This window comes from Lutzomyia longipalpis, chromosome 1 (assembly GCF_024334085.1).
Source record: "Lutzomyia longipalpis isolate SR_M1_2022 chromosome 1, ASM2433408v1".
Classification (NCBI taxonomy): Eukaryota; Metazoa; Arthropoda; class Insecta; order Diptera; family Psychodidae; genus Lutzomyia; species Lutzomyia longipalpis.
The window spans coordinates 14,780,248-14,791,791 of NC_074707.1; the positions used below are offsets into that span (position 1 = coordinate 14,780,248).

Sequence of the window (11,544 nt, forward strand, 5' to 3'; positions counted from 1 at the left end):
ATTTCTTGAACTAACTTGAGGAGGAGGAGGAGCAAGAAGGTGTGAGAAAGTGGGTGGTGGTGGGCCTGTCGTAGTATCCCCCGCCCGAAAATTCCACCTGCTGGAGCGCGTGGGTGAGAATCAACAAATCGTTCGGACTTCTTGGAGTGCAGTGTGTGGTAAGCATTTTGGTTGTAATTGACCGAGATAATGTGGGGGTGAAGCAGGAGAGGAAAAAAAACGAGAAGCATGATGTTTAGCATTTGGCGGGGTTTCCATGGGAATTGCGACAACAAACAATAAATATAGCTGGGGAGACGGTGGGGTGGAATAAATTAGGGGTGGTGGCTCGCGCCAGTGAATGCGAGAACTTCCTCATGCGAGAGTTTAGTTCTGTGCCACCACTTCTTGAACATGGATGACTTCTGTCGCGCTGGGTGAGATAGTGGTGGAGCAGTAGCCAAAGGTGGGTGGACAGGAAATTGCGTGAATCGTGTGAATTTAGTGCGACGGAAGTGGGACGTCGTTAGTGCGCGCCAAAATAAATTTTCTTCGTCTTCATGAGATTTCCGAGACTTCCCATCTCCCTGGTGTTCCTCGCAGTGGGATGGTGGTTAAGTACAAACCACCCCGTGGTGGCGGAAGAGAACACTGTCCACCTCTTCAGGACAGTGGAGAGTTGCAAGGGGGATGAGTATTTTAATGTGAATTACCTCAAGTGCAAGAAATGTGAAAGTGAATTGAATTTGGTGCCATCAAAGGATCGTGAGTAGCATTTAAATGTTTTTTTTATTTTGCTCCCCTTCTGACCTGCTCCACTTCCCGATTTCGTGCCAGTTGTGCTTTCACCTTTCTCACCCCCTTTTATTCTTTCTCAATTGCCTGCTGTGCACCCCAAACCTCCCCCACTTTTTTTTAGGCCTAACATGCGAATGCCACCCGCGAGAGACGGAGCGCATTGAGTACGACAGTGTCCTTCAGCAATCGATTTGCGATCGGAAGTGCAGGAAATCGACCAATGAGACGTGCGCCAATGCTGCCCCATCGTGTGGCCTTCACTATGTCAATCAGACCAATTTGAGCCACCAAGCGAGGCACATACAAATCCCCGGGCCATTCAACACACCACCAAATTGCACCTGCAACTACAAACACTCATCCCTCTATCGCAACACCTTCTGCATACCCAATCACCTGCTGAAGGATTACACAAACTACGGGCATTTCAGGCTGGGCAATGTGGCCGAAGACCTCATGTACCTCACCTTTTTCTGCCACACACTCAAACGGTGGCGTGAGTGCAACCATTTGGCCAATCTCTGTGCCCTCTCACTGTACAGCCTCGAACGACCATCGGCTTGCTTTAGCTTCTTCGCCACACAAACATCCGACATTGCATCCACGAATGATGGTACCGAGAAGACAATGCCATTTATTTTCTACCGTCGTGGACGCAGCTCAATTGAGGAACTCGATAAGACGCAGGATTTTTCCTTTGACATCCACCAAGGGGAAACCACGGTGAACTTTACAGCCCTCCGTTTCACCCTCGATGGGCAGCTGATGGAGTACCGTTCAGTCAGTTTAGTTCATGAGCTCAATCTCTGCCCTACATCTCGCAGAGAAGTTCTCTTTGGACGCTCCTTCTCACTTTCGTGCCAACTCCCCCTGGTAGATCTTATCAAGGATAGTCGTCGTGCCAAGCTGACCTTTACGAATCTCTTTGTGAACTACGTGGAGAAGAAAATGCCCCTGATTCGTAGTGTTCCAGTCCTCATAAGAAATTCCCCGGCATCCAATATGAATGATAATCCAGAGGCATGGCAGTTGGTAAGGAGATTCTTCACCGTTGACCTGGTTAGTGGCCTCCGTAGTGGCTACATTGACAAAATGTACGAGGAGGATAAATTGCAGGAGAAATTTGACTACATCCGCTACCTTACGGATGTGGAAATGAGATTTAGGGTGAAGGCGGACAATAAACTCTCCACGCCTCTTCTTATTCTCAAGTACGGTGAATACAATACTAGTCAGAAGATCTCTCAACCCACCATTGATTTCCATTTCTCCGTCACCTTCTTCCGGGAGTATGAATTTGAGTCTCTCCTGGAAATTCTTCTGCCCATCTTCATCCTTTTGGCCTTTGTCTTGGCCATCTTTGAGGCAATTGCCTACAAGACGCGTCAGCACAAATTAATCTACGATCTCGATGTCTTCTGTAAATTTATGGTGTTCCTCATGTCTAAAATTGCAACAGCTCTCTTTGCCATTGTCTTCATCATCTCCATCTACATCCACTTCACGTACAAGACGCAGAAGCAGATTCGGTTGCTTCTACCACTTCCCGTTGAGAAGCTCCTGATTATCCTCACGGGGATCGCCTTAGTGCTAAAGGGTACAAAGCTAGCGCAGCATTTGTGGCAAATTGCTCACATTGACATCTTCTTCATTGACTGGGAACGTCCGAGGATCTTTGAGAATCGCAATCAACTGGATACACCATCTGTTTGCAGTGGTTCAGTTACAGCACGACTCGGGGCCCCGTGTGAGAGTATTTCAGCATGGAGGAGCTACTTTGTGGCCAATGTGTGGCAGGAGTTGACCACCACACGAAAGATCTCAATGTTCCTCCATCTGGGAGGATTAATTTGGATTCTCTTCCTGGTCAGAATGGAAAATTTTGCTTCGACAAACTTCTTCTTCCACCTTTGGCCAACGGAAGATCCACCCGATGGGATTCTCATACTCTCAACGGGCATCTTAGCCTACATCTTCACGTACATTGTCCAAAGGATCTTTAGCTATGTCATTTGGGAGAGGTACTTTAAGAATCCCATCCAGCAGTTTATCGACGTGTGCTGCATTGCAAATGTTTCCGTCTTCATCCTACGGCTTGAATCGTATGGCTACTACATCCACGGGAGGTCACCTCATGGTTTCTCAGACACAGACATTTGCTCAATGATCCTTCAGTTCCGTCAGGAAGAGCGAGGACAACGAGGTCTAACTCCTGGTTCCGAATTGCAGACCTACTCGCTATTAGCTCCGAAGAATTTAAGGTTTTAATGAGAATAAAATACTGGCTGGAGGAGGATTTATTTGGCTGATCTTTTATCCTGTATTTTAGGATCTTCTACGATCGACTCATACTTCCTCTGCAGCATCCACCACAGATTAATGAGTACGTAACAAAGGGGTATGAAGGGAATTTTGAGAGAACAATTCTCACCTACTACAGCATTAATCGCTTCTTTGGGGCCTTTATTGATCATGTGAGTATAAATTTGAGATCTTCTTGTCCAATTAATCAAGGGCAGAGCCAGGAAGACCTTTTTGGTGTTTAAATATCCGCTAATTGTTCAGGAAGTTCAGTTTTTTCTTAAAGAGTCAAATGAAATTATTTTCATGATCAAAAATAATTAAAAAAAAAAAAAAAAGAAAAAAAAGAAATTTAAAACGTTATAAAATAAAAGATGTCTGAAAAAACGACAAATATTTAAATGAAATGTCAAACGTTAGAAAATAAGTGTCAAGCATTAGAAAGAAATCGTTCAACGTAAAGATGAACATCAAGTGCAAGAAAAAAATTAAGACGTTAAAAAGCAAACCAAAAACAACTGTCAAACGTTAAAAAAATTAACATCAAGAAGTGCCAAACGTTTGTAAAGAAGTGTCAAGTCGTTCTTTAATCCAACGTTTTCATTTTTAAAAAAATCTCAAACGAACTGTTTAAATAGATTTCTGGCTATGTCCCTGTAATTTTATGATCTAGAAAATTTCCTGATCTTCTCAATTAAATCTCAGGCTCTGAAAGATCTCGATTACATTGTCAAAGAGAAGACAATCCTAGAAAAGCTTCTCAGTTGCGAATTTGAGGCCATCCTGTCGGACAGTAAGAATATTTTCCCATTCCCAATTTTTACCACACCTAATTTTTGTCCAAAATTGCAGATAAAGGGATTTTCTATGTAGACAACAGCCATTCCTTTGACGAAGTTCTCTTCTACGGCAGTGAATCCCTTTTCTTCCAATTTGAACTTATTCTCTTCACATTTATCATTGGAACGTCTCACAATTATCTCCTAGCCATCATCATCGTAGGAATTGTCTACAAGGTAAGATTTTTTTTAGGTTTTTGTGCAAAGCGGCTGTTCTACGGAACGACCAAGTGTAGGGGAACGTGGCCCAATTGCGACCCCCTAAATTCTGTTTCAGAAGGATTGAAAAAAGTCATATTAAAATGAATTAAATCTTTCCAAGTTTGGTACCATTGGAAAGGTCATTTAATAGGCTAACTTTGTTCTATAGATGCAAACATTCTAACTCTTACCTGTTCTGAGTAATAGTCAAATTAAAAAAAGGTGCTAAAATTGCACTTTTTCACCACGGTGTTCTAATTGCGACCCCCCGAGTGTTCTAATTGCGACCCCCTTTTTTTGCCGTAATTTGTTGGTTTTTCACTAGTAGGTCACTTTTATCACTACTATAAATAGGAAAACTGCCATGAAATACATGGAAAAGCCGGAAAATCAAGAATTTATTTTCAATTTTCCCCACATTTGTTTTGACATTTCGCCCTTGAGGTGACTACACGGAATTTCACACACACAGACAATCGCGCACTCACTGACGTAATTCGCAGAAAATCCACGAAAATTCTTCTGAGGAATGCGTAAATTACACTAACTGCACTCCCCTTTGGCTGTAGGAACATTTTCACTGCGAAAAAACTTTCAAGAAACGTGAAAAAATATTGATTTTCCCGAAATCAAAACACAGCGGGGTCTGTGTGAGAAAGACACTTCCACACCACTACACGCATGCTCGACAGCTTCACCGTGGTGAGTGGTGGAAATAGACGGTCCGAATTGAAACATTTTGGGGGTCGCAATTAGACCATTCTGCATGTATTACATTTTCACTTAATTACTTAAAATACCTAAAATCTTTCAAAAAATTGTAAATCAAGTAATAAACTAGACCCTCTAAGCTACAGAAACGCGGCATAATATGAGACATAATAGTGGTAAAAAAACTCATATCAACTTAGTTTCTAAAATCAGAAAATGTCGACCAAGTGCTGAAAATGAATTTTGATTTTTAATTTGTCCTGTTGTGTACCAAATTAATTTATTTTAGGCGCTAACATTATCTTACTATAATATCTTCATAATGTAGTGAAACTAATTTTATAATATTTCGTCATTTACGAGAAAAAGGGGAGGTCGCAATTGGGCGGTGGTCCGAATTGGGCCACGTTCCCCTAATTAATTTTATTCTTTTGCTTTTCAGCTTCTGAAAATCCTCATGGATTCAACGACAAAGCACAATTTGGCGAAAAAAACTCTAATCGACAAGAGATTTCTTATGTAAAAGCAATCAGATATACCCTCCCTTTCTGCACAAATAATAATGTAAAGGTTCGTGAGGGAAGTATTTTACCTGATTTCCATATTTTTCTTCAAATAAAATAAACTCTATTTTTCCTAAAAAAAAATTCTTTTAATTTTAATTTAAAACTTTCTTTTCGCTCTGTGGGAAACTTTCAAGGCTTTAAGCATCGAGTTCTTTAAAGTTTCAGAAAAATCCATTATTTAGGTAAATTTAAAGCGATTACAGCAGTCAGCAAAGTCCACAAAGACCAACCACTCTGCGTATAACTTTCCACCAACTGCACGAAGTCCCATCCCACCTTATTTGGAAGTTCAAATAATTTATATGTAAATTGTTATACTTGGATTTTTTTCGCACTCACGTGAGGGTAATTGCTGTGGCACGAAGAGAGATTCCTATCAGCAATAGGGGGTAGAAAGCAACCCTTCCCTCACTCTCGTGACCGGAGAAAATATAGATCAAACACATTTTCTTCTATTTTTATCCTTTATAAGAAAAAATCATTTCTCAAACTCTACAAATTGTATATAAAAACATCTACATTTTATATATAAAAAATAGTGGACGGAATGCAGATCTTACTGTAGAAAAAGGGCTGCTTATTAATGTGTTGAAAAAACACATTTTTATCATTTTTTTACTCGCTAAAAAAGTGCTGTAAATTGGACGGATGCGTGTTGCACGGACATCACTAAATGGCCGAATTAGTTCACCTTTGTTCTGCACTCTCACTCCATTAGTTACTTATTCCACCAACTGGCATCGTTGAAACTGTGCTATGGGGTGTTGTGGGGCGTGAGCCGGCCAGGGAATGTGTGGTGGAGGCATTCAGGGAGGCCATTGTGCCCATCTGTTCGGAAACAAATATTGAATGAAGTTTATTAACTTTTCTTCCCGGAATGGTTTGATGTGCTTCCCGGAGAGTGCTCTAAGTGGCTGAAAGTTGTGTAGTCATCCTATCCATTGCATCAGAAAGTTTCTAAGAGATTTTAAGAATCTCCTTTTCAACACCCGACTGATCCTTGATGTCATCTTTGGGTTAAAGTCTGAATCTATAAAAATGCTTCACGCAATTCCATGGGAGACTCCCTAAATGGACAGATTTGGACCCAAAGATGAAATCAAGGATCAGCCGGGTGTTGAAAGGGATGTTCCTGAGATCCCTTAGAAACTTCCTAATGCATTGGGAAAGATGAATATACAACTTCCAGCCACTTATGGCACTTTCCGGGAAGCACATGAAACCATTCCGGGAAGTTTTTTTTTTGAGAGGAAAAGCCACAAAAAGAGAACAGAAAACTCACCCTCAAATGCGCCAAATCTTCGAGTTTAGTCAAATCCGCAAGTTCAAGATAAAGCGAATAGACGAGTAGCCAACCGTAGACTGATGAAGGAAGGATGATTATCCAGCAAAGGACCATGAGGATGTTGTAGGCGAAGATTAAATCGTTGAGAATTGCAAAGAAGAGGAAGGCGAGTGTCCGGAAAATGATGAAAATCGCAAATACCCAGAGCCATGGAAGGATTTTTTTCTCGTACTCCTGGAATAAGAAAATAGAACCTTTGAGAAAGCTTCTTTACACTCCTTTTTCTCAACGAAATCATGCTAAAAGAATCACAATTTTTGAGATAAATTTCGGACATTTCAGGAACTTAAAATAAATTGTTAAAAGCAATGATTGATGAGGAAGTAAAAGAATCAATTTACAATTGACTTCTACGGGGATTTTTTTGCCAAAATTTCTCATCTACAAATTCCAAATTAATTTTGTACCTTTTTCCGTGACCTTCTCCCTCTATTTGCATGCTAATATCAATTGTAAATGTTGCATGAATGATTGAATTTATGAAAAGCAAAATGATTTTCTTGCATTTTGAAACAAAATTGGGGGCATCTTACCTTTCTCAGGGCAATGATGAGCATGATGGTGGTGACGAATACGGCAAAACCAGCCAAAATTGAGAACAGGGCAAATACAATCAGAGTATTTCTCACTGAAAATAAATAAAGAATAAAATTTAAATGATTTTTTGAGCTTTTGGGAGTAGAATTCGAGATGAGAACATACCGTGAATGCTTCCAACGTAGACGAATTCGTAGGAAATGATGTAGTATCCGTAATGAGTTGATCCGGGAGCAGCCATAGCAAGGCAGTAGATGTCGAACACACCCGTAACGATGGTGAATATGGCAACGCACTGAAATGAAGGGAAAATGTAAGAAAATCTTCACCAAAAGTAGGAAATTAAGTGAAGAATTTACCAAACAGATGAGGGCTGTGATCATTGCTCCCTTCTGTACATCCATGTAGGCATTATTCTTGAGAATGGGTTTCTGGTACCATGGAATGCGGACGGATTTGAGAGATCTGGACTTTCCAGACTGCAGATTGGAGGATCTAGAAGAAGGATTTTCAATTAATTATTAATGCTCTTCTGACATCAAAAGGAAGTCTTATTCGACGATCCCTTAGGACTGCCGTACCTTCCTGTGATGTGGGAATACACCGATGGTGTTGATCTATACGTCGATGTTGGGGTCTTCCGTCCGTAATTCATCTTGATGCTCCTCTAAAGCACTCTTGCAAGAAAATAACTCTGAAAAAAGAGAAATGATTAAGTTTGTTGGCTTCCACGAAGGGCGTGTCACCCATGTTTTGGTCAAGAATGCCCAAACTCATTGAATTAAATGCAATTTAATTCACTTAAACTTTTCTCGAGACTTTATTTAGGAGATTTATTAAGAAAATTCGAGGAAAACTTACTTTTTCCCAGGGAATTTCGGTGAAAATCAAGGAAAACAACAAAAACACCACCCCAAAACATAAACTCCAATAGGAAACTTTTCGACTGTGGTGAATGTTGAAAGGTTTCTCGTGACAGCATGACGTTTTAGGTGCGTTGAACCGATTTTTTATCAAATTCATTTAATTTTCTTGAAATTATATTTGTTTTATTCTCAATTTCTTTTTCAATTCTGTTTTGAATTTAATTCAAAGCAATTTTGCATATTTTTTAAATTGTTTTAGCTTGAGATTCTTTTGTTTTCTTTATTTCTTCACAAATTGAACAAGTGGCGCCATCATTAGCGCCAAAAGTTTTAGTTTTCCCGCCAAAAAAAATGGAGAAAGAATTTTATTTTGAGGAACTTTTGGAGTCAAAAATGAGTTCTTTTTAACGTTCTAGCCAGTTCTAGAAATCCTTAGATGATCTTCCAATACAACAGATTCCCTGGAACATCACAAGAATCCCAAAATGAAGAAAAAAAAGCAACAAATTGGAGGCAGGAATTCAAAATTCATTTATTTGAGAGAACATCATCATTTTTTTAAAATGGCAAAGAGAAATAAAGTTAATAAATCTCATTATTTCATTTTGAAGAATAAATATAATTGTTGCTAAACTGGGAGAGATTTAAGCTGTACGTGAATTAATTAATTTAGCGTCACATTTAGGGGGAATACTTGCGTGACAACCCCAATGCCCTTGCTGGAGCCTTCGCGGAAGAGAATCCTCATGCCCTCGTGCACGTATTCTGGCTGCCTCACGAACCTGAAGAGTACGGAGGCACTGTCATTTGTCCGCAACTTCCTGTCACCCATTATTCCCTCAATTATGGCGGTCTGGCGGATGCTGCCAATGTGCACGGTTGTCTGAAAGCCCTTGTAGATGGACGTGGCATGGTAGAGTACCGACACCTTGGCCTGGAAGTACAGTGTGCCGTAGGGTTCGGCTGGAGATCCCAAGTCCGTGGACACGAGCACCATGCCACTGCGGAGGGTGGGTAAGTCTCCGGTGGCTGTAAAGGAGAGTGATGCACTCTGTCCAGCACGCACCACCCTGCAGGGGGCCTTATTGCGATGAATTGTTGCCACAGTGACAGCGTTGAAGGAACCATCCGGGAGGGGTCCTACATTGAGGCAGGTCCCCTCCGTGATGACTCCCTTCACGAGTAATCCACCCACAACCACGCCAGCATCCTCAACTCGAAAGATTTCATCAATGTGAAATTCACACGGCTCCAATTCGAGCCGTTCGCGCTCCGAATTGCTCACACCCGGTGACAAGACGTACAGGAAACGCGTGATGAGCCCCAACCCGTCTGTCGTGACATTCGACACGCAGAAGATGGGCACAACATTTTCAGAGAGTTGATGAGAGCTCGCTGTGAGGACACTGTCGTAGGTGTCGATTAGCATTGGAACCTTGCGGTAGCCAATGGACGTTAGAATGTCCTTGAGCTCCTGAATCACCGTTCCCGGCGGTGTGATGTCAATCTTCGTGATGACAATGAAAAAGGGGATGTCCAGCGCCTTCACAATGGCCAAATGCTCCTTTGTCATGCCCCCAATATTCCCGCCAGAGCTCACAACGAGCATTGCGTGGTGTGGAGAGTAGCCAGTGAGTGCCTGGACTGTTGTCCTCAGGTACCTGCGGTGCCCCGCGAGATCCATGAACGTGACTAGCTTAGCGGATTTATCACGCACCTCCTCCGCTGTTATCATGTCGTTCGTATTGGAGTTTATCACATTGCCCATGGCATCAAATCCGAGAGATTCATGACTGATGCAGGACGTCCTGCCAGACTTAATCTCGTGCACATGCCTAAACATATTCAGGCGCGCCTTCCCGCGCCCATTGTCCGTCACACCCTGCGTCAGGACACCCAGGAGGGTACTCTTCCCCGCACCAGCTCCACCCAGGACAGCTACACGTACTTCAATGTTGTGCTGATCATCGGGAATCTTCCGCACAAGCACCTCAGTCACGGAGCGTCGATACCCAACGGACTTTCGCCTCAACACCGTCGTCGTGGCACCCAACTTATCCGCCATCTGGGTGAGTGTTCGCAACGAAGTGTCCATGTCAGCATCATCCAGTCCGTGTAGCTGCCCCGAGTCCGACACCCCAATCTCATAGACAGCCTCCCCGTGTCCTTCCCTCAGGCGCCACTTCATCTGCGTCACAAGGTGCTCAAACCTCATCTGTGAGGGATTGATGAGCTTAAGTTTGTACTCCACATTACCCAACTGCGGTTCCGGGGGCAGAATCCCCTGATCGAAATCAATCAATTCCGCCGCGGAGACATTATTCTCCGTGTGCAGCACAAATCCATCTGATTCTATTCGATTCGTATCCATGGCTGTGTTGTCCACCAATACAACCTAAAAAACACAAAAGAGCAGGAGAAAGTGAATCTTCATCCGTAAGTTATGTGGCGCTAAACTGTGGCGAGCCCCTGCTCTCAGCCTAAAAAAAGAACTTTTTGCAATATTGTGCAAGAACTTTGTCACTTTTTCTCAATGGTTTCCCCAACTCCCCGTCGTGAGCACGACTTTTCCACGTAGTGAAAAATCAATTAAACTTTTGGACACTTTGGGGCTCATCCCTACCTTTGCGTCTTATTTACACTTGTTAGATAACATAAACACAAAATACTGCAGCAGTTTATTTTTATCGCAAAATTTTTGTTGACGATTCAACATAATGTCAACTGCCTCTGTGACGTCATCCCGTCAGTCTGATTTTAACCTAAAAAAATTTTTATATGAAAAAATGAAAATGAAAAACCATAATCTATTTGGTACAGAGACTACTGATACCAGGCGGTTTTTACCAACGACATTCATTTTCCCCCCGGAGCCCCCCTTCGTAGCGCCCCCATATAAAATTCATGCTTTTTTGACTACTTTTTGAATTTGGCGCCTTTTTTGGTACATTTTGTTGAAGAGAAAGTGAGATGGATGCATTTTACCGCTATCCGTCTCCCTCACACTTTCAGTTTTTTACAGTTTTCTCGCGTTTTCCGCCGAATTTTCCGGTCGGAAGTAAGTTTTTGAAATCAGGAAGCGACGCCGCGTCGAATGGCATCATTGGTTTGAAAAGTTCGCGAAAATGCATTTCCAGAAAAAAAAGTGCGTGTAAAATCCCCAACCGTCAAAATTTCCGCGGGCCCCAAATTCCGCACGGAGGAGCTCCCCGAGGCTCCCGGAGCACCCGTAAGTGCCTCATGAGCCCAAAAAATGCGTTTTATGCCCACAAATTTGGGAAAAAACACGGAAATCACGAATTTTGTCGAAATGCAAAAAAATAGTTCGTTTAGTTCAATTTTATTATTTCATGCCACTTGTTCGAGTAAATATGAGATGATCCAATAGAAACTCAGGAGAT

General features: G+C 42.1%; 4 protein-coding genes across 4 annotated transcripts in view; 1 reads left to right on the forward strand and 3 right to left on the reverse strand.

Moving 5' to 3' along the window:
* LOC129792487 (STAM-binding protein-like A) overlaps positions 1-11,544 on the reverse strand; it is a 781,560-nt gene that overhangs the window by 715,182 nt on the left and 54,834 nt on the right. The gene's annotated exons all lie outside the window — the stretch shown is intronic.
* Positions 336-5,476, forward strand: LOC129791800 (meckelin). The gene is made up of 6 exons (XM_055830329.1): positions 336-744; positions 899-3,038; positions 3,107-3,251; positions 3,784-3,871; positions 3,931-4,094; positions 5,272-5,476. Exons 1-6 carry the CDS (start codon positions 540-542, stop codon positions 5,350-5,352), a joined length of 2,823 nt encoding a protein of 940 aa, XP_055686304.1. The 5' UTR covers positions 336-539; the 3' UTR covers positions 5,353-5,476.
* LOC129792678 (uncharacterized) lies at positions 5,840-8,244 on the reverse strand. Its single transcript, XM_055831992.1, has 7 exons — positions 8,139-8,244; positions 7,859-7,971; positions 7,637-7,772; positions 7,443-7,572; positions 7,274-7,368; positions 6,678-6,914; positions 5,840-6,223 (listed from the first exon to the last, which is right to left on the reverse strand). The coding sequence occupies exons 2-7, from the start codon at positions 7,930-7,932 to the stop codon at positions 6,110-6,112; spliced, it is 786 nt and encodes a 261-aa protein (XP_055687967.1). The 5' UTR covers positions 7,933-7,971; positions 8,139-8,244; the 3' UTR covers positions 5,840-6,109.
* Positions 8,651-10,896, reverse strand: LOC129792071 (GTP-binding protein 2). Its single transcript, XM_055830786.1, has 2 exons — positions 10,767-10,896; positions 8,651-10,538 (listed from the first exon to the last, which is right to left on the reverse strand). The coding sequence occupies exon 2, from the start codon at positions 10,512-10,514 to the stop codon at positions 8,808-8,810; it is 1,707 nt and encodes a 568-aa protein (XP_055686761.1). The 5' UTR covers positions 10,515-10,538; positions 10,767-10,896; the 3' UTR covers positions 8,651-8,807.